This window comes from Prionailurus bengalensis, chromosome A1 (assembly GCF_016509475.1).
Source record: "Prionailurus bengalensis isolate Pbe53 chromosome A1, Fcat_Pben_1.1_paternal_pri, whole genome shotgun sequence".
In the NCBI taxonomy this organism is placed as follows: domain Eukaryota; kingdom Metazoa; phylum Chordata; class Mammalia; order Carnivora; family Felidae; genus Prionailurus; species Prionailurus bengalensis.
The window spans coordinates 125,712,560-125,738,825 of record NC_057343.1 but is presented as its reverse complement, the minus strand read 5'-3'; the positions used below and the strand labels follow the sequence as shown (position 1 = coordinate 125,738,825).

Sequence of the window (26,266 nt, the reverse complement as noted above, 5' to 3'; positions counted from 1 at the left end):
AAAGAGAAGTGGGTGTATCAGAAATTAGTTTTGAATGTTAAACAACAAAAAAGAGGAAGAATGATATGGCACAACTAATACTTTGTGTTAAAATATGAATGCACATGGCAAAATTTCACACACTGATAATTTAAAAAAATTTTTTTAATGTTTATTTATTTTTGAGAGTGGGAGCAGGGGAGGGCAAGAGTGAGTGGGGAATAGGGGATCTGAAGCAGGCTCCATGCTGCTGACAGCAGAGAGACCAATGTGGGGCTTGAACTCATGAATACTGAGATCATGGTCTGAGCTGAAGTCGGATGCTTAACTGACTGAGCCACCCAGGTGCCCAATGCACACACTAATAAGTAAACACAGTTTGTGGGGGAAAACAAAACTAAAACAAAGAGAGTATGGATACAACTTATATTATGCTGTGTGAAAGAAGCCAGTCACAAAAGACCACATATACTCCATGACTCCATTTACTGTATATGTAATGACCAGAAAAGGCAAATTATATATAGAGTCAGAAAGTACATTAATGGTTGCCTAGGGCTGAGGATAGACTGCTCATTGGTCTGGGGTTTCTGGGGTGATGAAAATGTTTTAAAGTTGACTGCTGTGATGGCTATAACTCTGAGTAGACCAAAACCAAGGAACTATATAACTTAAACAGGTAAACTGTACTGTATAGGAATTATATCTCAATACAGCCATTATTTTTTAATAGGCAGTTATTAAAAAAAAAACAAGTACACGTGTACATGTTATATGACCTAAGTATTCATACTATGGATTTGCTCACAGATGTGCAAAATGATGTATGCCTAAAAAGTATGTTTGCATACTTTTTTTAGTAATGAAAGTGAAGAAGGAATATAAATGTTCATTAGTATGAAGTTCATTAAACTATGATTTATCCAGATAATGAAGTGCTAAGTTGCTGTTAAATGAGGGGTAACTTTGACATCTATCCTAAAGTGGGAGAGGGCAGGGAAAATGTAATTTGTATGTACTCGTGGTAGACTTTTACTTTGATGGCTCCTATGAACCACACTGCCCAGTACTTGCACCCTTGTGGAGTCCCCCACCACACTGATTCTGGGTTTGCAACTGGCATGTAACTACTTTTGGGCAATAAGGCATTAGGAAATAAGGCAGCTTTATAAGAACTTCCACACTGGACTTGCCCTCCTGATACACTTTTTTTTTGGCTTAACAGAAATTTGTTTCACAGTTTCAGAGGTTAGAAGTCCAAGAGCAGATGTCAGCAGGGTGGATTCCCTCTTAGGACTGTGAGAGAAAATATGTTTCATGTTCTCTCTTACCTTGAAACACCTGGTGTTGTGCTGTGAGAACGAAAGAGATGTCAGCAGCCCCCAACTGTTCTAGCATCCCAGCTGAAACACCAGATATGGGAGTAAGGAAGCATTTTGGATATTCTAACTTCCACAGATGCCATGAGCAACAGACAGAAGTCACTCTTGCTGAGCTCCACCTAATTTGCAGATTCATGATTGTTCTTATTTTAAGTTTTGTGTTTTTTTTTAATAGCTCATTTAAAGGTGTGTCAACATAAAGCCAATAAATACTGGTAGGTATCTTGGGCTTTAATGTGAAAAGATTCACTTAAAATTTACTTCTGGAAGGATTTATATGCAAATCTCCCCTTGGTAGGCATGACCTTAATCATTCTACCATTCACTCATTTGCTCTTCAAGTTTAGAAAGTCAATTTTAACTTGCATTTTGCCACTAGAGGTCTCATTCTTTCATTTTCTCTCTGGAAGTTAGCACCTATCATTTTGTAAATCTCTTTGATGTCTGATTTAAAATAGAAAAGGTATTGTAAAAGACAATAATTATGAACACTCTTTTTTGATACTACTCCAAAGAAGTGGTTTCTTAAAGGAGACTGATATGGAATCTGAAACCACACCAATAAACTTTTCCTACTGTTACACATTAAAATCCAGATGGTATATCTCACATAATTTGAATGGATCATTTACCTAAGGATGGTTTTGTTTCATCATGCACTGGTCATCGGGAAAATACTGGTTCACTAAGTTATGCAGATCTCTCAAATGTTCACACATTTCACTGTGCGATATATATGGAAAAAAAAAAACCACAGTTGATAAAATCACTGATCTCATTAGAAAATTCTTTTAAGGATTGGGAAACTGTCAAGCTGACAGTGGTAGATAGTTTTCCAAAATTCTAATTTTTGCTTGAAATCTCAAATTTTACCACTGGTGAAAAAACATTTCCATTGCCTTCCTTCAAGTTCCTTCCTTCACTTAACTAGTCTTAAGGAAAATGCCAAATACCCAAGTGAAGAATACATTTTCTATTGTCACAGCTTTAATTCAGGTGAATGCACCAGCAGCTTTACCCACCAATTTAAATGTTAATGCAATGAAAGGGGCAAATAGCATCTCAGTTTTATTACCAAATTTGCTTTGAATTAACAGATCCACAGAAAAGGTCCCAGGACCTTCCCTCTTCCCCCAACGTAGGGCTTGTGGACCACACTTTGAGAAGTGCTGCTTTAACAGATGTCTAGCAATATTTTCTGTGTTACAGATGAATCTAAAAATTGTAGAAACTTAACATGCTTGTTGAAACATTAACTTACAGGTACGGGGGAGACTCTCTTTCTCCTCACTCCTGGAGATTCAGATTTCACTGTGCGGCCCGCCGGGGAGCTGCCGGGAGAAGGACTGCGGCGGCCCTTGGGAGCTGGTGAAGCGGTGCTTGCCTGGCTTTCTCCTGGAGACTCAGCTGCCAAGCTGTGAGTTTCAGAACCGTCTCCTTTAATAGGGATTGGTTTTACCACCTAAATTAAAATTCCAATATTCTCATTACTTAAAAATATAAAAAATAAGTAAATTTGAACACAACAGACTAAGAGATGAACTCAAGTTTTTCATCACACAATATTATACAAATATAACAGACAACATATCAACTTTTGTTTAGTCTTACTTCAAATGATATAAATGTAAGACTTTTTACCCACAGATTTCATTAACGTAGGCTTTATCACTAGTTAAAATGTTATTATGTAATTTTAGAAATTTAGCATTATCTGTTATTATGTGCCCTAAATCACTTAACATTAAAAATCAACAATCACAGGTTAGTAAACAAATGTGAAAAATAAGCACTTATACCTTCTACAGTTAACTTATTCAACTAGATTAAAGTAGATGTTTTTTCATTTCTATTGAGAAAATGCAGGATCTTGAAAACAATAATGGGAGTAATTTATATGCCCAAATAGTCTAATTGATACAAAGCCATTTTGCCTTTTTTTTGCAATGTTATGTTACAATAGTTTAGACATATATTTCAGAATCACCAAAAGAAGCTAGATATTTAAAAGATCAATCTCTCAAGCACAAATGCAGGCTATAAAACCTGCTATTTCTCAACAGACCTAATCTAGCTATGACCAAAAGGCCATACACTGTAGCCTTAGCCAACCATCCCCGCCTTCCTTCCACTACTCTTCTACTGTTTTACTAGCCAGCTGCTGTGCCTACCACACACGCCTAACCTGGCCTTGTCCTGCACTCTCACTCCCACTCTCCCTTCTAATCCACATCTGTAGCCTGCAGCATACCAGGTAGCATACCTTCACCTGGTGAAAACACCCATCTTTTAAGGCTCGGTTAAAATCCTACCTTTAACAAAAGTGCCCTTAATTCTGTCAGCCTGACATTTTTCTTCTAAGTCATCATTGCTTTCTGCCCACTCCACACATTTGGTGTATACTCACAAACTGTTCTGTGGTATTTCATGCCTTTATTTTTATTTATAAGTTGCATTTTCACAACTGGAGATATTTATACCTCACTTATATTTCAAGAAGGATCTGATGTAATTTATATAAGACACAATAAACACAATCAGATTTCCCAAGTAGACTATAAACTTAAGGGTAATATGAAATCTGTAAACTGTAACATACAGGGTAGTATAACTGAGCTAAGGACTACGTGTCACATGTCTTATTCCACACATCTCTTCCCTCTTTAGCTCTGTCTTGTATTTAAGGATTTGCCAGAAAGGGGACAGTGAGAAAAACCAAAATTTCGTCTTAGAAAATGGAATGACCTTAGTTTATATGTAATAAAGGATTGGCTTTATTGGCTTCTTTTTAAAAAGTTGTAATTTCTGCTTTATGGTATTCTCAAAAGATTTAGACTCTCCACTAGCACAACGAGCTCCAGAAAGCAACACATTCAAATGGCTTTACCTACTCAAAAGTTCTTTGTAGTAACTGGGTAGAAATTTACTCCCTTCTATAAGTTATTTCAATAGAACTTTCGCTTTTCTAAGATAAATTCCTGATTTTTTCATCTTTATCCTCTGACATGATTACTAAAACAGTGAGGGGTTCTCACCATACTACTTCCTATGAAAAACAAATGGAAGAAATGTGGAAGCTCAGCTGGAAAGGAAAGGACTCATGAGTAACACAGCTTAAAAAGCTGGTAGATAAAGGGACAATTAAATATATTCTATATTGGCTCCATGGGTAAACACCAGTAGGTAGAACGTGCAAGACAACACAATGATGAGGGATGTCTATGTGGCTATCAAGCACTTGAAATATGGCTATGTGGCTGAGGAACTAAGTTTTTACTTTATTTACATTTAATTAATTTCAATTTGAACTTAAATAGGCAAGTGGGATGAATGGAGAGCTAGCTGGTCATTTGGCAAGGGTAAAGGTCAAGGGTTTCAAATGTCAGGTGAGTAGCTTGCCCAATAACTTTTATGATTATGCCCGCCATCCCTTTGCCTACCCCAAACCTAATCAATCTTAACTTATCTTTGTTTATAAAGAACAAAAAACTTGCCGATAAAGGCTGATACGGGATCACTTAACAGTTGAGGTCTACCTCCTTTGTAAGAATGAGAAGCACATTTCATAGTACTTGTATACCTTAAAAGAGAATAACCATGGCAAAAGATGGAGTATGACGTTCTCTCCTAATCCTAGTAATCTAGGTTTCTTTCCTCAAACCCTGGGCATCTTTTAAATTTACCTCAAACTCTATGAGGCTATTCAGTTTTTGCTTTCCTGGATGATTTCTGGAACTCAGATCTTTGTATCCTATCTTAGAGAGAGAAGATTAGAAAAATTGCTTTTCTTTCTTAAAATACAGTATAAATCTCTACCAAAAGGATTTTAGACACTGACAGTAGGGGGCAGTGTTGCTTTAAGCATAGCTACCCAATCCAACCAGTTCAGTTTCTAGAACAATTTAAGGTGCTTAATGAGCATAGTTTTAGCTATGTTTTATTCCAAGTGGCTAGAATGGTAAGCAAATCAAATAACTGCACTTAAAATCAAGAAGAAAAAAAAAAGCTTACAAGAGGATCTACTTATGCTTAATTTCCCATCTCTTCCTATGCTTTCTTCCTTATGGCAGGTAAACAGACACTTACCACAGGGCCCCTCCTATTTCTTCTCTCCAGCCACTCGTGTTTCCAGGCTGGCATACAGGTTGCCTTCAGTTTCTCCCTGATCATTCGTTCTTCTGGGCGATCGTCCATCTTATGCAACCCCTTGAGAGTTTCTTTATTCTCCATCTCGCGACTAAAATGGAGGGAGCAATAAGAAGGAGATTAGTATATAAAAAATTTCCAAGAATAAATGGTATTTTATATTTTCAGTGGACATGTAACTAAAAAGGTAACTCCTAAAACCTCAAATGATTTAAGCCAAGTATGAAAGAAAGTGTCACTGTGAATCATACATACTCTGTTTTTCAATGTTGTATGGTAATGTGAGTATAATAATGCCTTTAAAAAGAAAAGTTCTATTTAGAAGGTGCAGGCTTACTAATACTACTAACACAGACCTTTGTTTACAGGTAGTTAACAAAATGGATCCCAAGACATTAAGTACTGCATTAAGAAACACATTCATGAAGACTGCACTGCTTCCACTTATACCACTCTCACATACTTGAAGTATTTAACAGACAAATATTTAGAAGAGCATTTTACTACTCTAGGATTTCCAATAACTTAAGGATTTCCAATAATTTAAGTAAATATAGATAGAATCTGGTGGATATTCTCATTTTCCGAAAAAAGCTAAATCAATATTTAATAAGCTAAGTGAAACCTAACCACATCTTCTATGATCTCACAATATTTGTTCAAAGCCTAAATGATTAGATTTGTATTCTTGTAACATTATTTCCACATCAAAGTATTGGGGACACTCCATATATATAATGTAAAAATTGGTAGAAACATGTGACCTTTACTCCATAAAATACTGTGGAGTTATCAGAATAAAATAATCTGTAAGCTAGTAATTTTTGAAAATTAATCCTAAAAGGCTCCTAAAATTATTTAGCCTTTAATAGGTAAAGCATCCACTAATTTCAAATACACTTATATCCACATGCAGATATACACAACAGATACAATATACATATGCATGGATTTTAAAACCTGATTCATAAGGAAACAGTTAAAGCATTTGCACTCTGGGAGAAGTAACAATTTAAAAAATACTAATAAGCTAAGTTCAATAAATATTTTGGAAATTCTATAAAGCTACAGAACTGATTTTTCTACATAGATAGGAAAAGGAAATACTCAAGGAAATACCAGAGATGATAACTGCAAGCTTACTAAAAAGTGAAATGCAAACTCCTCTAGGAATTTTCCAGATAATTACAACCACAGAGCAGCAGTATCTTCAGAGAACCACCAAAACTTAAAACTAAATAAGCACTAGAAAGTAAATGGTTAACTGGTTTTCCTAAAGCATCAATTCTGGAGGGGAGTGAAAATCAACAAGTTAAACATCCCTGTGCAGAGATTGGTCTAGAGAGTTTTAAGAATGCAAAGAGTACAAAACATTTGAAAACTTGCAAATCGGCATTAAGAGCATGTAGTAGAGTATTTCCATCACATGGTGTAAAAAAGCTGTCAAAAAAAAAAAGAGGCTACCTGAGAAGAAAAAAAGTAAAGGAAGGAAGGAAGGAAAGGAAGGAGATTCTTTTATTTACTTAGAAGTGCCTGGCTGTTTTTCCTGCTCTGATTATAGTATAAAATACAACTTTTGGGGTATATAAGAGAAGACTAGAGGAGGGAGGAGAGGGAAAGGAAGAGAGGAAAGAAAGGGAAGGAACAAGAAAGAAGAAAAGGAGAGGAGAGTGAGAGAGTAGGGGGTGGGGAGGGCTAAGGGAAGGAAAAGGCAGGGATAGAGAAACGTTTTCACAAAATTTCATCCTGTTCAGTTACTACTTACCCAGGGAAGCTCAGATTTACAGGCAACTCAATTTATGGGCTGACTGCATACCAAAAATTCACTTACAATTCTCTAGTTTGAAAAGCAAACACTTTCCCCTCCAGTAACAACGTTGCAAGGCGTGGCTAGGTTCCCAGGCTAGTTCTCAAAAAATAAGTCACATGGCAGAACTGCAGTACATTTTACACCAGAAGCTCCTGCACTCCCAGACAAGAGAGCTTATCTTCCCTTTGGTCCTAAATGTCTCTCCTCCCCCACATTTGTTTTAGGAGTATCTCTTCTCCATTCTGTATTTTCAGTGTCTCTCTCCCAGGAACCCACCAGAAGACTCTCCCTGTCTAAACACCTCTTCCTGGAAGATGTGGTCTCCTTAAAGTTGGCATGAGTTGCCTCTTTCCTTTTTGCTTGTTTGAAAATACTGTAATTATTTAAACCAATTTCTCAATAAATAATAGGGAATGAGCAAACTAGTAGTTCAACTTTTACATACATCTGTTTCTTCAGAACAAGGGAGTGAAATGGAAGTGCTGGGTCAGACCATACACAAATTTAAGATTCCTGATAATACTGGCAAATTATCTTGAAGAAAATGTATCTTCCATTCACAATCCCTCAGGTCAAGTTGCCATCTTAGCTGGTCTGTACTAACAGACTCCTAAGGGGGCTTCTTCACTTTGAATCTTACTCCAGTCCAGGTTTCACAGAGCAGCCAGGGTCACTTCCTCTATTAAAACCCTCCAGTGGTTTGCCCCTGGGCTTAGACTAAAATGTTTAAAAGGTCCACTGTGGCTATGCACCATGTGGTCTTATCTCAACTGAAAATCACCTAGACCTCTACCCTACCCTTGTGTTTCTTTCACTGTCTAAAAAATTCCAACATCTTTCCTGCTCATGACTTTTGCACAGACAGACTTTTGCAGAGCTGTTAGACAGACTTTTGCAGAGCTGTTAGACAGACTTTTGCAAAGGCTGATGCAGGGCTTGAACCCATGAATCCGAGATCATGACCTGAGCCAAAGTTGGACACTCAACCCACTGAGCCACCCAGGTGCCCCTTAATGTTTATTTAACTTTGAGACAAGAGAGTGTGAGTGGGGAAAGGGCAAAAAGAGAGGGGGACAGAAGATCTGAAGCTGGGTCTGTGCTGACAGCAGAAAGCCCAATGTGGGGCTCAAACTCACCAATCAGGAGATCATGACCTAAGCCGAAGCTGGATGCTCAACTGACTAGGCCACCCAGGCACCACCCCCACCTTGTTCCATTCTTTGACAGCACTGTACTTTACCTTTAAAGTACTCATTGCAATTTGCAAACCTATTTCCCGACCCCCCATCAAGAACTATAAACTCTATGAAGGAAGGGACCAGTGTTTTATCCATCATTATATATACAACATCTAACAATGTCTGGCTTATGACAGGTATCAAAGCATATATTAAATGAATAATCATGTATTAACATCTTTGACAGCCCTAAGAACCTTCCTAGTTTTAAAATTTAATGACTACTCATGTTATTCTTTTTATAGTTCTGTTTTTAATTAAGACTACAGTTGCAGTTTAGATGTTATTTAGTAGAGCAATTTTTTTTGTTCCTAAATTAATCTGTAAATATAAACCAAAATATTCTAATGTCTTCATAAATAATTATATATCATTAATTATAAAATGTGTATTTTTCACATTTTAGTATCTCTGAAATCTGAATGCCTCTTACAATCAAATGTTGTAATTTATGGCAGGGTTTATATAAAATAATGGTTCCATTTACAACCAATGGGATCTTAGCTTCACTGAAATATACAGTAAATCCTAATTCTACTGACTAGGAAAAAAATCATGTGTGTATGGATAGAGAAGTCATGTGTCATCTTATCCAATTAACATTATAGCTATAATAATATTAATATTAAATCTTAATCTTAAACCCGCAAACTAATCTAAACAGATAGTTGCTAAATCACCAGGAGATTAGAGGGCCTCTAATTCATTTTGGTTAAACAAGAGTGTTCTGGAGAGTTATTTTTGACCTAGTACCTACAACCAATACCTGTTATTTTATCTAAAGTAATAGCTTGTATATTTCTGACTCTTTGACAAAACAAACATAATGTATTTTGGGAAAGTATTTTGAAGACTTTAAAAATAAATGAAATTTTAGCCAGACAAATATGAGAAACTTAAACACTGTTACAGATTAAGCTTTATCTTCCTTTCCTGTTTATTTAGAAAACATGAGGTTTCTTGCTTTTTTTGGTTCTAAACATTCCTCAGAATAAATTTGTGATCAATCTAGAGTGTCAGAGAACCTTTCTCTTCTGAGGTTAGGCTTCTTGTTCTAGTCTCTTTCTAGAGACAGAATTTACCTGTTAATAAATGAAATGGTTCAGTGGCCCCTTCTTAATGAAGCCATTTGGTCCTTTCTTTATCTGACCTCCCACGGTACCAGCTATTATTTTTTTTTTTTTTAATTTTTTTTTCAACATTTATTTATTTTTGGGACAGAGAGAGACAGAGCATGAACGGGGGAGGGGCAGAGAGAGAGGGAGACACAGAATCGGAAACAGGCTCCAGGCTCTGAGCCATCAGCCCAGAGCCTGACGCGGGGCTCGAACTCACGGACCATGAGATCGTGACCTGGCTGAAGTCGGACGCTTAACTGACTGCGCCACCCAGGCGCCCCAAGTACCAGCTATTATTAAATGGACTGTCACTCTTATAGATGTCCTCTCCCTTAACTTCTAGATGATTTTTTCCTATTTCTGCTTCTGACTCTCTGACCTCACTGGTATCATATATAGACCCTCTTCCAGGAGCCCCTTAAATACTAGTCACTGCCCTCTTCTCAATACTCTCTTAAGTACACCAAGATATTTCATACCTCTCTGCTACTGCAGATGGTTTTTTTTCTCCTGAAAGAACCACCCTATCATCTTACATGCCTTCATCAAGAACTTCCTACTCCCACTCTACAGCAGTTGCCACTCCCTCCCACCATGTTAATATTAATTATACAGCATAAAGTCCAGTATTGGTTTAAGTATCTGCTTCCCTCACCACACTAGGAGCTCTTCTGGGACAGACCGCAACATCATACTCATTTTTGTATCCAGGCAAATGTCCTGGACAAGCCACAAAAGGCACCCAACTCGAAGCCAGGGCACCTATCTAGTCATAGCCACCTCCCCTTCTGAAGGTAGTGTCTAATGCTCAGGGGCACTATGGTTTATAAACGTGAATCCCTCCAGCAGTCACAGTTGGCCAGTGCAATAATTTGCCCTCATCCAAAGACCCTCTATACTAGATGGTATTGTTATATTTTAACCAGATCTGCCCACTGTGGGAGTTTGCAAGATACATGGATGTATCACTGTAGGAAGAATTGCACCAAAATAGAGAAAAAAGCAGTAACTAGGAACAGTGAGACAAAATAAGGGAGAGCAAAGAGAAATTAGAAGGAAGATGAGGTCAGCGATGGAAGGATGGAAAGAAGCAATGAAAATAAACATGAGAGTTGTACCTGGGTCCCCTAATATGCTGTTACCCGATAAGAGCTATTTTTACACTTCCCTGGGTGGTGAATAACCAAGTTCTCCAGAGACTGCATGTGTTCGCTGCAATGGAGGAAACTTCATGGGTCCTTTTTACATTGTACTGAAATAAACCCCATAATCTCTCTCTTCCCTGCATCCCCAAAGAGTCTGACTACAGCACTAACACAGCTCATTGCTCTGGTACACAGAGGATATTCGAAAACACTCAAAAATAGAATCCTACCAAGTTAACTATAATTTTTAAAAGCTATTTCTTAAATAGTTCATTTTTAGCATGGAAATATGATAGTCAACTAGTAATATGGAGAAGTAATGGCCAGACTTACATCATAATAGAAAAAGTTAATGTTACATGACAGGCAAGGTGTTAGGTGCTTTATATATATTTACAGGTACTTCACCCTCCCAATAACCACATGAGGTCATTACCATCTGAGGCTTGGAGAGACAGGCTTACAAGCCTGGGGTCAGACAATATATAAGGAGCAGGACCAGGATTCAGACCTTGGTCAATCTGACTCTGACTGCTATGGCAGGTCACTGTCAATTCTGATTTTGTTTTTACAATGAGTCAACGCCAGGTATTTGATAAGAATACAAAGAAGTTTAAACAAGTTTTTACAATGGTGACTAAGAATTTAAAAGCTCATTAATTCTCTTCATTAATAGAGCATTTCACTGTAATAGGAGTGTATAATGATCATATGAAACCTTTCTGGAAATTAAGGGGTTTAACTTTAGTATATATGAAGATTGTCAAACAGTTCACATTATGGATAACTTTATATAGAAAGAATCTTCATTCTTTCAGTATCCAAGGAATCTCACAGAACCCTGGAAATACACTGAATTATTTGGGACAGGCACAATTAAGAGCCACACAACTGAGGTCCGCTTGGGAAGTTCCCAGAAGAGTAGGAATTCTTATGCTAAAACCCACAGATTTTGTTACCAAGGGGAGAGGAGAGTAAGGGAAGAACCCCCTTCCAAAACAAAACTAGTCTGTTGTGGGACCCTTAAAATTTAAGTTTCCAAGTAAAGGTCAGGAGAAGGAATGACTTAGGTAAGACTGGGGAGAGAGTCTGGTGAAGCATATGGCTAACAAAAGAGGCTAACAATCCCTTAACATCGACAGGGCACTGCGCTAACAGTTCCACATGGGTCACCTCAGTCAATTCCCAAGACATGGAACTTTTATTATCCCATTGGCAAAAAAACAAAAACAAAAATAAAAAGCCAAGGAGGTTAAGTAACATCTCCAAGGTGATAAAGTCTATATGTGAAGAATACAGGATTTAAAGCCACATATGAATGATTCCACAGTCTCTTATATTCTATAGGGCAAAAAGAAAATGATTACAAGTGCTTAAAATTTGTTGACCAAGATATGAGGCCAAAATATCTGTAACAGCTCTATTTTCCCATGAGATAATTTCTCGAGAGATGTGGGCTGCTACTGAGCAGGAAAGATCAAAATCAATGGCCAGTCCAACCTTTCTGTCTTTTTTTTTTTTCCATCTTCCAGCATTTATAACATATCTAATTTTACATAAGAAATAATACATAAAAATGGCTCATGTTATGAAAATTAGTCCCCAAAAGATTTTACTCAAGTTATGTTCAGTAATATATGAACCTGAGAATGATGGCACAAGTCCTACTGATTTACAACAAGAAATAGGCAATTGCTTTTTTTTTTCTATACAGAATAAACCTTTGTCACAACAAAGGTCTACTGATTTATTTATTTATTTTTTTGGTTTATTTATTTATTTTGAGAGAGAGAGGGAGCAGGAGAGAAGCAGGGAGAGGGGGAGAGAGAGAATCCTAAATAGGCTCTGCACGGTCAATGCAGAGGCCAACGTGGGGCTCGAACTCACGAACCACAAGATCATGACCTGAGCCAAAATCAAGAGTTGGATGCTTGGGGCACTTGGGTGGCTCAGTCAGTTAAGTGTCTGACTTCGGCTCCAGTCATGACCTCATGATTCGTGAGTTCAAGCTCCATGTCGGGCTCTGTGCTCACAGCTCAGAGCCTGGAGCCTGCTTCGGATTCTGTGTCTCCATCTCTCTCTGACCCTTCCCTACTCAGTTGCATGCACTTGCTCACTCTCTCTCTCAAAAATAAGTAAACATTATAAAAAAAGAGTTGGATGCTTAACCAACTGAGCCACCCAGGCACCAACCCCCCCTACTGATTTGTTAATGTGGGTATGACCATGATATAACCAGTTTTATATTATGTAGACTTTCTATCAGAAGTCTTTGTGGGGGAGGGGGGCCCCACCTGGGTGGCTCAGGTAAGCATCTGACTCTGATTTCAGCTCAGGTCATGATCTCACTGTTCGTGGGTTCAAGTCCCACAACAGGTTCTGTGCTGATAGCATGAAGCCTGCTTGGGATTCTCTCCTTCTCTCTCTGCCCCTCCCCTGCTTGTGCTCTTTCTCTCAAAATAAATAAATAAATATTAAAAAAGAAAGTCTTTATGGGGGGAGACAGCTATTTCTAGTATTGTACAAATCTTATTTAGTCCTTTGAGTGATACAGGCACAGAATCTCACTTTCAAAAAGCCCGTATTCTGGTCAATAACATCAAGAGTTAAATAATATGGAGGCCAAAGATCAAAGACAGTAATACAACTTATTGTCAACAATCATTATAAGCAGTTTACTACCACCTTAGTGATTCTGATGGATTCATATTTATAAATTATTCCAAAAATGCTAAAAATATATGCTAAATATATGCTAAAAATAAACAAAAATCAGTTTATCTGACCTCATGGATTAGTTTCAACCAAACTGTCACTCCATCTGAATTTTAAGATTAAATTTAATTAAGCAAAATTGACGAGATTTGGAAAAGTTGAAAGTGGTATAGACACATGAAGAGTATGTATGAAATTAACCAAAATTAAACCAATAGAATATATTAATGGGTAATCATACTGCAGTCATTTGTTCACTAGCTAACTTAGGCCAACCTAGACAAGAAAAGTGCAAGTGCTTTGATGGTAGGGCCTTTCTCTGGCACCTCCTATAGCTATGAACAGAGCGCTCAGAGCAACGTATGTCATGGGCTCCATAAACAATTGCTGATTCAGAGTCAGAGTAGCTGGTTATCACTTCTAATAAACAAATACCTAGGAAATAACACTGTGCAGATATTGTACCCAGCAGATACACACAGCCTATTTAACTCATAACTTCTAGCATAAAGCAGTGCCTCTGGGACATAAAAACAATTTCAAAGAGAACAAGAAGAATATTCAAAAGCTTTTTTAAAAAACTTATTTACTGTTTAATTTCCATCCAAGTTAGTTAGCATATTTTGCAACAATGATTTCAGGAGTAGATTCCTTAATGCCCCTTACCCCTTTAGATCATCCCCCCTCCCACAACCCTTCCAGTAACCCTCTGTTTGTTCTCTATATTTGAGTATCTTATGTTTTGTCCCCCTCCCTGTTTTTATATTATTTTTGCTTCCCTTCCCTTATGTTCATCTGTTTTGTATCTTAAATTCCTCATGAGTGAAGTCATATGATATTTGTCTTTTTTTTTTTAATTTTTTTTTTAAACGTTTATTTATTTTTGAGACAGAGACAGAGCATGAACGGGGGAGGAGCAGAGAGAGAGGGAGACACAGAATCGGAAGCAGGCTCCAGGCTCTGAGCCATCAACCCAGAGCCCGACGCGGGGCTCGAACTCATGGACCGTGAGATCGTGACCTGAGCTGAAGTTGGACGCTTAACCGACTGAGCCACCCTGGCGCCCCAATATTTGTCTTCCTTTGACTAATTTCACTTAGCTTAATGCCCTCCAGTTCCATCCATATAGTTGCAAATGGCAAGATTTCATTCTTTTTGATTGCCAAGTAATACTCCATTGTGTGTGTGTGTGTGTGTGTGTGTGTGTGTGTGTGTGTATACCACATCTTCTTTATCCATTCATCCATCCATGGACATTTGGGCTCTTTCCATACTTTGGCTACTGTCAACAGCGCTGCTATAAACCTTGGGGTGCACGTGTCCCTTCGAAACAGCACACCTGTATCCCTTGGATAAATACCTAGTAGTGTGATTGCTGGGTTGTAGGGTAGCTCTATTTTTAATTTTTTGAGGAACGTCCATACTGTTTTCCAGAGCGACTGCATCAGTTTTCATTACTACCAGCAGGCAAAAGAGATCCTCTTTCTCTACGTCCTCACCAATAATGTTAGCGAGGTGTGAGGTAGTATCTCATTGTGGTTTTGATCAAAAGGTTTTCTGACTTCTAAATCAGTAATTTTTAAAATACTGAATGAACAATCATTGTGCAAATATAACAACGGAGTTTACAAAAGGCAGAGAGCCACTAGACAGTATCAAAGCATTCTTCAAGGTAGCAACTCTATATGGAATTTTTTTGGCAGTCAATTACCCATGACCGAGTCTATGGAGTAAACTATATGCCTGAAGGTCTCCTTTTAGAGAATTCAAGTGAATCAAAAAGAAAAGCGTACTGTGGGGCATCTGACTGTCTCAGTCAGTAGAGCATGGGACTCTTGATCTTGGGGCTGTAAGTTTGAACCCCATGTTGGGAGTACAGATTTACTTAAAATAAAATCTTAGGGGTGCCTGGATGGCTCAGTCAGTTGAGCACCTGATTCCTGATTTTGGCTCAGGTCATGATCTCATGGTTGTGAGATCAAATCTCACACAGGGCTCTGTGCTGGGCGTGGAGCCTACTTAAGATTCTCTCTCAAAAACAAATAAATAAAATTTAAAAAGTGTATTTTAGCTACATTGTTCTGTACCATATGTTCTTAGATATGTAGTAAAAATATATAAATATATTTAAAGCAAGACTACAGAATAATGAATAAACACTAACGGATTGATAAGTGAATTACTGGTAGTTGTAACTGTTATAAATTCAAACACCATTAAAATGTTTTTAAATGTAAATAACATATTGATAACTACCAACTAGGACAATATTATGATGAATGGAGAATACATTATTCTTTTAATTTTTATTTATTTTGAGAAAGGTACAGAGAGCAAGTGGGGGTAGGGGTAGAGAGAGGAGACAGAATCCCAAGCAGGCTCCATGCTGTCAGTGCAGAGCCCGATGCAGGACTTGAATTCACAAACTGTGAGATCATAACCTGAGCTGAGACCAAGAGTTGGACGCTCAAACGACTGAGCCACCCAGGTGTCCCAAGTGAAGAAAGAAAAGATTCTAGATTGTTTTATGAGCTGCATTTTTATTTAACTCTACTCAACACTATTTTATGATTAAAAGGCACCTTTCTTGGTCACATATTCATACCAATATTCAAATATGAGTCTGATAAAACTACTCTGCAGGAAAAGTAAATATTGTATAATTAACACATGAGGCTAATGGATGGACTTCAGGAGCTTCCAAAGTTACTGACACAATGAAGGTAAAACACCAAGGCTACTCTTTCAGGTAGACATACTTATACATGAGTAAGTATCAAACTAAATGGGCTGTTTTTCCTGTGCCTACATAAATCAAGAAAAAGATACAATGAAAAATGAATGTTCAAAAATACCTCTTAGTCCCAGGAAGAATATAAAGCAGCAATGCAAAACTTGATTAGTAAGTTTCCTTGGTACATCCCTATCTCTCAGCTGACACATTCCATTAAGAACTACTATGTTTAAGTTAATTAATTTACCACAAACAGATCAGTCTAAATGCATTATTGGTAACATCACACAGTAATGGAACTATGATACGCTATCCAAATCTGGGGTAAAAAAAATCACTCTGCCTTCTAAATGTGCTAATAGATGAATTTGAAAATCAATAAATTTGTATCAAATGAGAATAATTATATATACTTTATCAAGCCAGAGGACATATAACAGTCATATGTAATGACAAGTATGTGACGGACCAGTCAAGAAAATGTCTACAACAGAAGTTAAAACTTGCCAGGAGGCAATAAGAATTTATTTATTTTTGTTGTTTATTTTTAGAGAGAGAAAGACAGAATACAAGCAGAGGAGGTACAGAAAGAGAGGAGAGAGGGAATCCCAAGCCAGCTCTGTGCTATCAGCGCAAAGCCCGATGCAGGGCTTGATTTCACTAACTGTGAGATCATGACCTGAAGCTGAGATGAAGAATTGGACACAAACGACTGAGCCACGCAGGCTCAGAATTTAAAGAAACTTAAAGGAAGTAAGATGAATCAAGGTAGTAATCAAGTTAGGTTAGTAAGGAAATAAAAATCCTAGAAGAAGATTAGCGATTTGAAATCGAAAACGTTTTTAAAAAGGCACTCAGAGAAAAATGAGACGGTGAAGGCAGACATCTTTTCAAGGTCACACCCCTCATGTATGTGCATAAAAGAAAACAAATCAGACTAAAGTGAACCAACAATGATTCAAGTTCAGTGAAATTCACGGACTTGTCACAAATTATGAACTAAAATTAAATGGCAATATTTATGGTAGATGAGTGAAAACTATAAAAACTGTCAGAATTGAATAGAAATGAGTTTTGTGATTTAAAAAAATTTTTTTACTGTTTATTTATTTTTTGAGAGAGACAGAAAGGGAGGGAGGGAGAGAAAGTCTGACATAGGGCTCGAACTCACAAACTGTGAGATCATAACCTGAGCCAAAACAGTTAGATGCTTAACTGACTGAGCCACCCAGGCACCCTCAGTTTCATGATTTTGTAAGATTGATCAACTCACAAAATACATGAAAATCCTTGTAACAGAAAAACAATGCTATTCTGCTAACAATGACAGACAAATGGACTGAAAAGTTGCTGCCAAGGGAATATTTATTACTTAAACTAAGTATTTTTCAAAAATACTTATTTTACTCATCACAGTAATGACCTTTGTAACAATATTTCTAAATACTACTATTCTTCCACCCATCTTTCCAGGGAGAAGATTCATACTATTCTTTTCTTCACACCCACGAACTTGGGAGATCTACCAGGCCTAATGTAAACTAGTTTCTGAGAACCACTGTTTACAGAGGGAGTTTAAGACCAATATGGTCCCATTTCTCATTTCTTCCTCTCCAAAAAAACCCACGGAAGCTTCAAAAACTTTTAATCCTGAAGCTTGTATTCTTTTGATAGTCACTGCTAAAAATTCCAGTTTATCCCCCACTTTGTTGTGTCCTTGATACCTGATGAAGTACCTTTAGAAACCTTTGAGAAAAATGGGACATATGAGCATCCTCTTCCTGAACTGTTGATCACAGATTAGTAAGCAAGGAAAAGGATACTAATACTTTATAGTATCGGGTAAATGTCTATTTCCTTTTAAGAATTCCCCTTTGTGCTACACGACAAATCTAGGGTTGTGTCTAAATGACAACCAATGGATAAGTATAGGGGGCTTTTACAATACGTTACAGAAGTAGACTGGAACTCCCTACACCACTACTGGGGACAGCTTCCCACAAAGCACTGTCTCCTGTCCTCAGTCTAAGAGCACTAGTACATAGTCCATGGCACAAAGCAGGTATTGGGGGGTGGGGGGAGGGATGGCTGTTCCTTAACCATTTTGCTTTTCATCAAAAAGATCCCAAATCAATGTTATATGGAGGCTCTGGTGTATGCTTTTCTTTGGAACTTCCTCCAATGGGTGTGTTAACTACATTTTTACTAAGTCAATTATTTTTCAAAAAGCATGGCAGTTCAGTTTGAGTATAAGAGATCAAATGAGTACGGCTAGTAATTGGAAGACTGGACTGTTACTGTATATATTCCTCTCTTTTAAGAAGAGTTGGTTTACAGTTAAAAATGTAACAATTTGACTGAATACCATCTATGTTGATAAAAAACCCTTGGGCTATTTTCACTGTTCCCAGATTAACGGAGGAGAGTATGATATAGCACCAAATTTAGAGCACAAAGCCCTCTTACATCCTTTGCTAGGAGAATGATTTCTTTCAAATGCCGCAGAACAGCTGATACTATTTCTATAGTACTACTTCCTTCTAGCTGGTGGAAAGGCATGTTAACTGGGATGCTCAAAATGAGGAAGAATGACTTCCTAATAAATGCTGCTTTTCTTCTTTATGCTTTTAATGCTAGAAACCCACTCTGTTCAATGAATGTTGGCATGTCTACTACATGTAAGCTCTGGTCTAAGCATCAGATATACAAAATGGGATAAAGAAACAAAAGATAGGGGCGCCTGGGTGGCGCAGTCGGTTAAGCGTCCAACTTCAGCCAGGTCACGATCTCTCAGTCCGTGAGTTCGAGCCCCGCGTCAGGCTCTGGGCTGATGGCTCGGAGCCTGGAGCCTGTTTCCGATTCTGTGTCTCCCTCTCTCTCTGCCCCTCCCCCGTTCATGCTCTGTCTCTCTCTGTCCCAAAAATAAATAAAAACGTTGAAAAAAAATTTAAAAAAAAAATTAAAAAAAAAAAAAAAGAAACAAAAGATAAATAAGACAGGACCTCTATCCCTCCAGGTGCTTAGTCTAGCACTTTCTCTATGGTAAAGAAAATATGAGGCCATCTCTGCAACAATAGAAGTATTTTAACATACCATAAATAGTTGCAAGGAAGGAGTGGATCTCCATCCCTTAAATTTATCTAGGGGAATCCTGGAAAGATCCACAGAGAAGGTAACACCTGAATAATTTTAAAGGAAAGAGAAGGACTGGCATGGAGTTGATTAAGGCTGAAAGATTTTCTAGACAAAAGATCTAACTTTGGTGAAAATAATGTTCTATAAAATACTAAACAGTTTATAACCCTACTGTTAGGAAATATTAGATAAAATGAAATTAAATGAGTTTATTTAAAGACCTATGTGCATCTTAATTTTCCAAGAGGGGTGAAAAAAGAAGATAAGATACACAGCATTCCTCACATTGGCACAGAAGCCCCTTTTAGCAGAACACCTTTGGTAGAGTAGTGGTTCTTGGTATATATTGTGAGAAATCTGTACTGAATCATCTATATAGTCCCTTTTGGCTCAAATAAGTCAATATATCTAAGAAGAAAAATCTAGAGAAGAAACTAAAACTAGCTGTCTTACTATCTTCATGTAAGACTTCTCAAGCTATCATAAAATTCAGCATGTCTTTAGAGCAACTAAGGCTCTAAGATTTCAAAATATGGGGAAAAAGATTATTTGACAGCCAGCTAGAGAGATGGGTAAAATCACCTGATGTGAACCTATCCTAAGAGAAGTGGGTGTCAGACATGCAAACTTGGGCTAATCTAACTACTAGCAGAGGCCAGAGTTTGTCACTAAGATTTGCCCCTGTCTACTCACTCTCTGCCAAGGACTTAGGTCTTGGGTAAACGTAAGACACCAGCCAAAGGGGGGAAAAAAAAAACAAAAAACAAAAACAAAACCTGGACAAGCCATTTTCTCCAATCTCTCTATGCCTAAGGAAAGCCCCAGAATATGAAATAAAAAAGGCTCCTGGGGCACAGTCTTCACTTTACTGCAAACACCCAAAGCTCTGGCCCAGTGGTAGCACTCTCATGTTTTTGGCACTGATGGCCACATTCCTGGTTTTTATCTTGACCAAGTCCCAGTTGTTCGTTTTTGCTTTTGTTTCCCTTGCCTCTGGAGACACGTCTAGTAAGAAGTTGCTATGACTGAGGTCAAAGAGGTTGCTGCCTGTGTTCTCCTCTAGAATTTTTGATGTTTTCCTGTCTTACATTTAGGTCTTTTACCCGTTTTGCGTTTGTGTATGGTGTAAGAAAGTGATCCAGGTTCATTCTTCTGCATGTCACTATCCAGTTTTCCCAGCACCATTTGCTGAAGAGATTGTCTTTTTCCACTGGATGCTCTTTCCTGCTTTGTCAAAGATTAGTTGGCCATACATCTGTGAGCCCATTACTGGGTTCTCTATTCTGTTCCATTGACCTATGTGTCTGTTTTTGTGTCAGTACCATACAGTGTTGATGATTACAGCTTGGTAATACAGCTTGAAGTCTGGAATTGTGATGCCTCCAGCTGCAGTTTGCTTTTTCAGGACTGCTTTGGCTATTTGGGGTCTTTTCTGGTTCCATACAAATTTTAGAATTGTTTGTTCTAGCTCTGTGAAGAATGTTCTAGTTCTGGGTTTTGATAGGGATTGCATCAAATGTGTAGATTTTAACAGTATTTGTTCTTCCAACCCATGGGCATGGAATGTTTTTCCATTTCTTTGTGTTTGTTCAATTTATTTCAAAAGCTTTCTATAACTTTCAGTGTACGAATCTCTTACCTCTTTGGTTAGGTTTATTCCTAGGTATTTTATGGTTTTGGGTGCAATTATAAATGCAATAGATTCCTTTATTTCTCTTTCTGCTGTTTCATTATTGGTGTACAGAAATGCAACCAATTTCTGTACATTGATTTTATATCCTGCAACTTGCTGAATTCATGTATCATTTCTAGCAGTTTTTTGGTGGAGTATTTCGGGTTTTCCATGTAGAATATCATGTCATCTGCGAAGAGTGAAAATCTGACTTTTTCCAGGCTGATTTAGATGTCTTTTATTTCTTTGTGTTGTCTGATTGCTGAGGCTAGAGCTTCCAACACTATGCTGAACAACAGTGGTGAGTGGACATCCCCGTTGTGTTCCTGATCTCAGGGAGAAAGCTCTCTGTTTTTCCCCACTGAGGATGATATTAGCTGTAGGTCTTTCATAAATGGTCTTTATGATCTTGAGGTATGTTCCTTCTATCCCTACTTTCTTGAAGGTTTTTATCAAGAAACGATGCTGTATTTGTCAAATGTTTTTTTCTGCATCTATTAAGAGGATTGTCTGTTTAATTATATATATATATATGTGTGTGTATATATATATATATATACACACACACACACATACATATACATACATACAGAGAGAGCACATGCGTGTGAGTGGGAGAGGGGCAGAGAGCGAGGGAGAGAGAGAATCCCAAGCAGGCTCCATGCTCAGCATGGAGCCCAATAAGGGGCTCGATTTGTGCGAGACCATGACCTGAGCCGAAACCAAGAGTCATATGCTTAACTGACTGAGCCACCCAGGCACCCCTGATTCGTTTATTAATGCCACTATATAAATGCTTTAGTCCTACAAGGGAGATATAATATAAACAAAAATATAAAGCTCAACATGACCCATAAACTCCCTTATTTGTTAAATCTGGAGAGTACCTTCTAATAGTTTATTTGTGTAAAATATTCTTTGCTACTCCTATAATCCTATGGCTCCCAGTATTTTAAAATCTGAGAAGCCTTTCTTACCATCAGCAAGCTACACATGTGAATCCACAGACCCTATGAAAACTCAGGCTAGGAAATACTAAACTTACAGACTCTGTACACTTGATAGTCATTACATAAAAGCAATTTAAACCTCATTACGAAAAGAGGTGAGTATTATATTTAAGAGTCTATCAAAGCTCTCTCGGAAATGTCAAACACCTATTAGGAAGAACGTTCAAGAAAGGAGAGACCACAAAACATGGACTTTCAGTTGTTTTACATTAAAAACTCTTCTAGTTTTTTTTTTTAATTAAACACAAATTTCTCTTTCTTAAAAGAACAGCCATTTTTGCATATTTAAGTGCTACAAGTCAAAAAGATGTAAAGTAGTACCTACCCTGAAATGAGAAATGAAGCATGGCTGGTTTCTGGTCAAGTCTTGGCTGCAATGGTGACAATGGTCCAATCTGAATTCTGACTCCCCTGGTCCAGAGCTCTCTGCAGACATACAGCCTGCTTTTATCCTAATCTGGTGTCATCATTTCAGAAATGCTTAATATGAAGGCATTTGGGTGGCTCAGTCAGTTGAGTGTCCATTCGGCTCAGGTCATGATCTCGTGGTTGATGAGTTTGAGCCCCACATCAGGCTCACTACTGTCAGCCTGTTACCACAGAGCCTGCTTCAGATGCTCTGCCCCTTCTCTCTCTGCCTCTCCCCAAATTGTGCTCTCCTCCAAAATAAACGTTTAAAAAAAAAAAAGAAATGCTTAATCTGTGTCACAGAAGTGATGGTTTGCTTTTTGTAAATGAAGAAAAGCTGAGATGTTAATATTTAATGTGTCATTTTGAGTGCTAACCTGAAAACACAATTACTGTAAAATCTTTTTGATTCTGTATTATTAAATATTATGCTTTTTATATTTAGAATGCTTATCATTCATTCAGCCAATTATTACTGCTTATTTAAGTAATAAAAGTAGATATCACTGCAACTTTTTTTTTAAGATCTGCTGTCTTAGATACAATTCATTCCTCAAACTGAAAAAGTGACTAACCTTTGGTTAATTACATCTGGTATTTAGGACACAAACTTGACATATTTGAATAAAAAACATAAACATTTTATATGGAATAAATTCTAATACCTTACACAATGTATATATGATTTTTTAGTTCCAGATTTTAATACATGTCATTCCTCTGTGGGCTGTACAATTACTCTGTCTATATCAGCAAGTATAAATCAATCTAGCGTACTGTCTAGCTCTTCTGGTAAGAAAAAAAAATTCTCTACTTATATAGTCCAATAAACAAGTGGAAAAAGCTGCAAATGACTGACGCCTAACAATAAATTAAGCCAAAACACCACAAATGTGTCAATAAACTACAAGTAATGGCCATGTAAAATTCTCAAATAAAATATTTTAATTCTATTACTGCTGTGTTTGCTAGTGTTCACGTTCTCAACTTTTCACTGATGAGATGACATCTTGTTAATAAGTATAAAAGTACCTTATGGATTATTGTGAAATAGGTATTTAGATTTCCAACTTGACTTCAGGAATCTCCTCAAATGACCTACAGCCAAGTTGTGATCAAACTACTTCTGTACTAACATTCTAGGTGACTGAGGTCTCCCCCAGTTGATGTTGACCAATTTCGTATGTTCCTTATTCTCCTTCAGTTATTCCTTGGCATAATTTCTTCCCAGACATTTGCTCACCTATTCCTACTCAATGAGTGTCCACATACCCATCTTCAAACAAAACAAAAACTTTGGGCCAGTGAGTACATTACAATCATGGGAAGGTTTTGAAACTTGCACAGTGCTGAATCGTGTTTAGGTTAAGGTTTTATTTTCTGCAACTGGTTTTGATGGCACAAACCTCCTCTAAGAATACTAGGCACACCTTATTTAATCCACTGGAAGATGAGATCAGGAGTGAACCTAACTTCTTTGTTCTTTGGCTGGCATAAGCTATCTATAAATAGTTGAAAAAACTAAGAATTCAAAGTGAAACAGAACATTCTAGAATGGAATGAGAAGAAAAAAACTTCATTCAGCAGGTGGCACTCTTTCCTTAAAAATGTAACCTAAGTGATTATTACTATCAAAGATGTCATCTGCCCCACTAATCACTTTAAAGAGAAGGTACATTAATTCTGATATCCGGTCCCAAATATAGTCTGAATCATTACTGTCTGTCTACCTAAATAACGTCTTCCTTATTTCAACAGAATTCTGGAGGTGTTCCTGAATATGCCAATTTCTTTTCACTGTAGCAAAAGGTACAATTTAGTAGAATCCAATAATTGCATTAATTTTAAAATGGCAGGTTTTGACTTATGACAGCCTAGTACATTCTTCAAAAGACAGTCATTTTAACCATCTCTAATTTTAATTAACTCAGTTATAAAAGAATGATCTGAATGAAAATGGGGCAAAAGATTATACATATATAAATTGTATTATTGTGTTATTCCTGTTTTATTATTTTTTAATTATTTATTTATTTTAAAAAAATGTTTATTTATCTTTGAGAGAAAGAGACAGAGCGTGAGTGGGGGAGGGACAGAGAGAGAGGGAGACACAGAATCCGAAACAGGCTCCAGGCACCGAGCCGTCAGCCCAGAGCCCAATGTGGGGCTCAAACCCACGGACTGTGAGATCATGACCTGAGTCGAAGCCTGACGCTCAACCGACTGAGCCACCCAGGTGCCCCATGTTATTCCTGTTTTAAATCATGGCAGGCACCAACTCTTTTTCCTAAGCATGTATATGAATATTCTTTTTACCTGGAATAACTTTGACTCAATTCATTACCATTCTGGCTGATATGCAACCTCGAAACTTTTAGGTTGAAAAATGGAAACAAAGCTGACAATAAAATGTGAGTTTATCTAGTACACAGAAGAAGGAAAAAATAAAAATAAAATTTGTCTAGTTTTCCTTGGCGTATCTCTTGGTCTCAATGCCCTGTAGTTGTCACCTTACCACTCAAGTTCTAGGGTCATCTCTACCTTAGAGAAACTGTCCCAGAGGCTGGCTTTCAGTCTGAGTTTGGAGTGAGGGATAGATTCTTCCATCCCCTCTCAGCAAATTGCACTATTAAAATGGGCACTTATCTGTCTCCAACACTTGACTGTGCAATCCTTGAGGGCAGAAAGTGTGGGGGGGTGGGGTGTCTCAACATTATGTCCCCCACCCTAGCAAAAAGCTTGGCATATGGGATATACTTAATAAATACATGCTGAATAAAGGAAAAGACTGATCTTTCCCCTTGTGCTATATTTTACTTGAGGGTAAGACCAGGTCTTACTCATTTTCCATTCTAACATTATGGACCTTCAAATGCTTGGTACCTATACACAGCAGGCTGGGAGGAAGGAATGCCTTTCCAATATGAGCCTCCAGACCATATCTCTATGACCACGCTTTGTGGAAAGAATGAAAAGGGGAAGATTTCATCCCAGTAGAACACTAAGAGATGGCCGGTAAAAGAAGCCAAGAACCACAAATTTAGACATCTGTATTTCAGTGAAAAAAACTTTCCCAAAGTTTGGGAACTTGAGCATGACTCTCATTTTGTTAATGCCTGATGATTTTCCTGTGGTTAGTAAGAATAAAAAGTCTTGAAGGAAAACCCAACAGGCTTTGTGCATGGGAGGGGAGAGGCAGAAGTCATGAGACTACTATCTTACTAGGAAGGAACCTCAGAGGGAATTAGCCAAGGGGGTTGATGAATGGGGGTATGTCCAGGGAAGCGGCAGTGTTGGAAGCCCAAATCTAGACTCCTCAAACATGGACTCTCCTAGTTTAGGGGAAAACAGCTGGTGGGATGCATTAGAAGCCATAGCATAAGCATGAAAAATAGACCATCAATTTCTAAAAGACCAATTTTATTCTAAGATTTGGGAGTGAGTTGCAATGAAAGTCTTTCATTGAATATACAAATGTGACTAGGGGCTCCTGAGTGTCTCTGTCGGTGAATCATCCAACTTTGGCTCAAGTCATGATCTCACGGTCCGTGAGTTTGAGTCCCATGTCGGGCTCCGTGCTGATGGCTCAGAGCCTGGAGCCTGCTTTGGATTCTGTGTCTCCCTCTCTCTCTGCCCCTCCCCCACTCATGCTCTGTCTCTGTCTCTGTCTCTCTCTCTCTCAAAAATAAAGATCAAAAAAAATTTAATTAAAAAAATACAAATATGACTAAAAAATAAAATTCAAATGAATTCAATGTTAGCCAATGACACAAA

At 37.7% G+C, this 26,266-nt stretch overlaps 1 protein-coding gene and 1 long non-coding RNA gene across 5 annotated transcripts in view; one reads left to right on the top strand and one right to left on the bottom strand.

The window, feature by feature from the left end:
• The window catches only part of LOC122489170, a 73,415-nt gene extending 54,419 nt beyond the window's left edge, over window positions 1–18,996 (top strand). Inside the window, exons 5-6 of one of the 2 annotated variants that reach the window (XR_006298855.1) lie at window positions 2,625–2,778; window positions 17,741–18,996. This is a non-coding gene — a long non-coding RNA (uncharacterized LOC122489170). Of the gene's footprint in view, window positions 1–2,624; window positions 2,779–4,028; window positions 4,108–17,740 lie in introns of those variants that run through there. The other variant, XR_006298860.1, reaches the window with a different exon arrangement.
• The window catches only part of MAP3K1 (mitogen-activated protein kinase kinase kinase 1), a 77,385-nt gene that overhangs the window by 26,476 nt on the left and 24,643 nt on the right, over window positions 1–26,266 (bottom strand). For all 3 annotated transcript variants that reach the window (XM_043590655.1, XM_043590667.1, XM_043590659.1), the window contains exons 2-3: window positions 5,448–5,598; window positions 2,623–2,823 (exon numbers count right to left, since the gene is read on the bottom strand). In XM_043590655.1, the coding sequence (XP_043446590.1) occupies window positions 2,623–2,823; window positions 5,448–5,598 (352 nt within the window). The remainder of the gene's footprint in view (window positions 1–2,622; window positions 2,824–5,447; window positions 5,599–26,266) is intronic.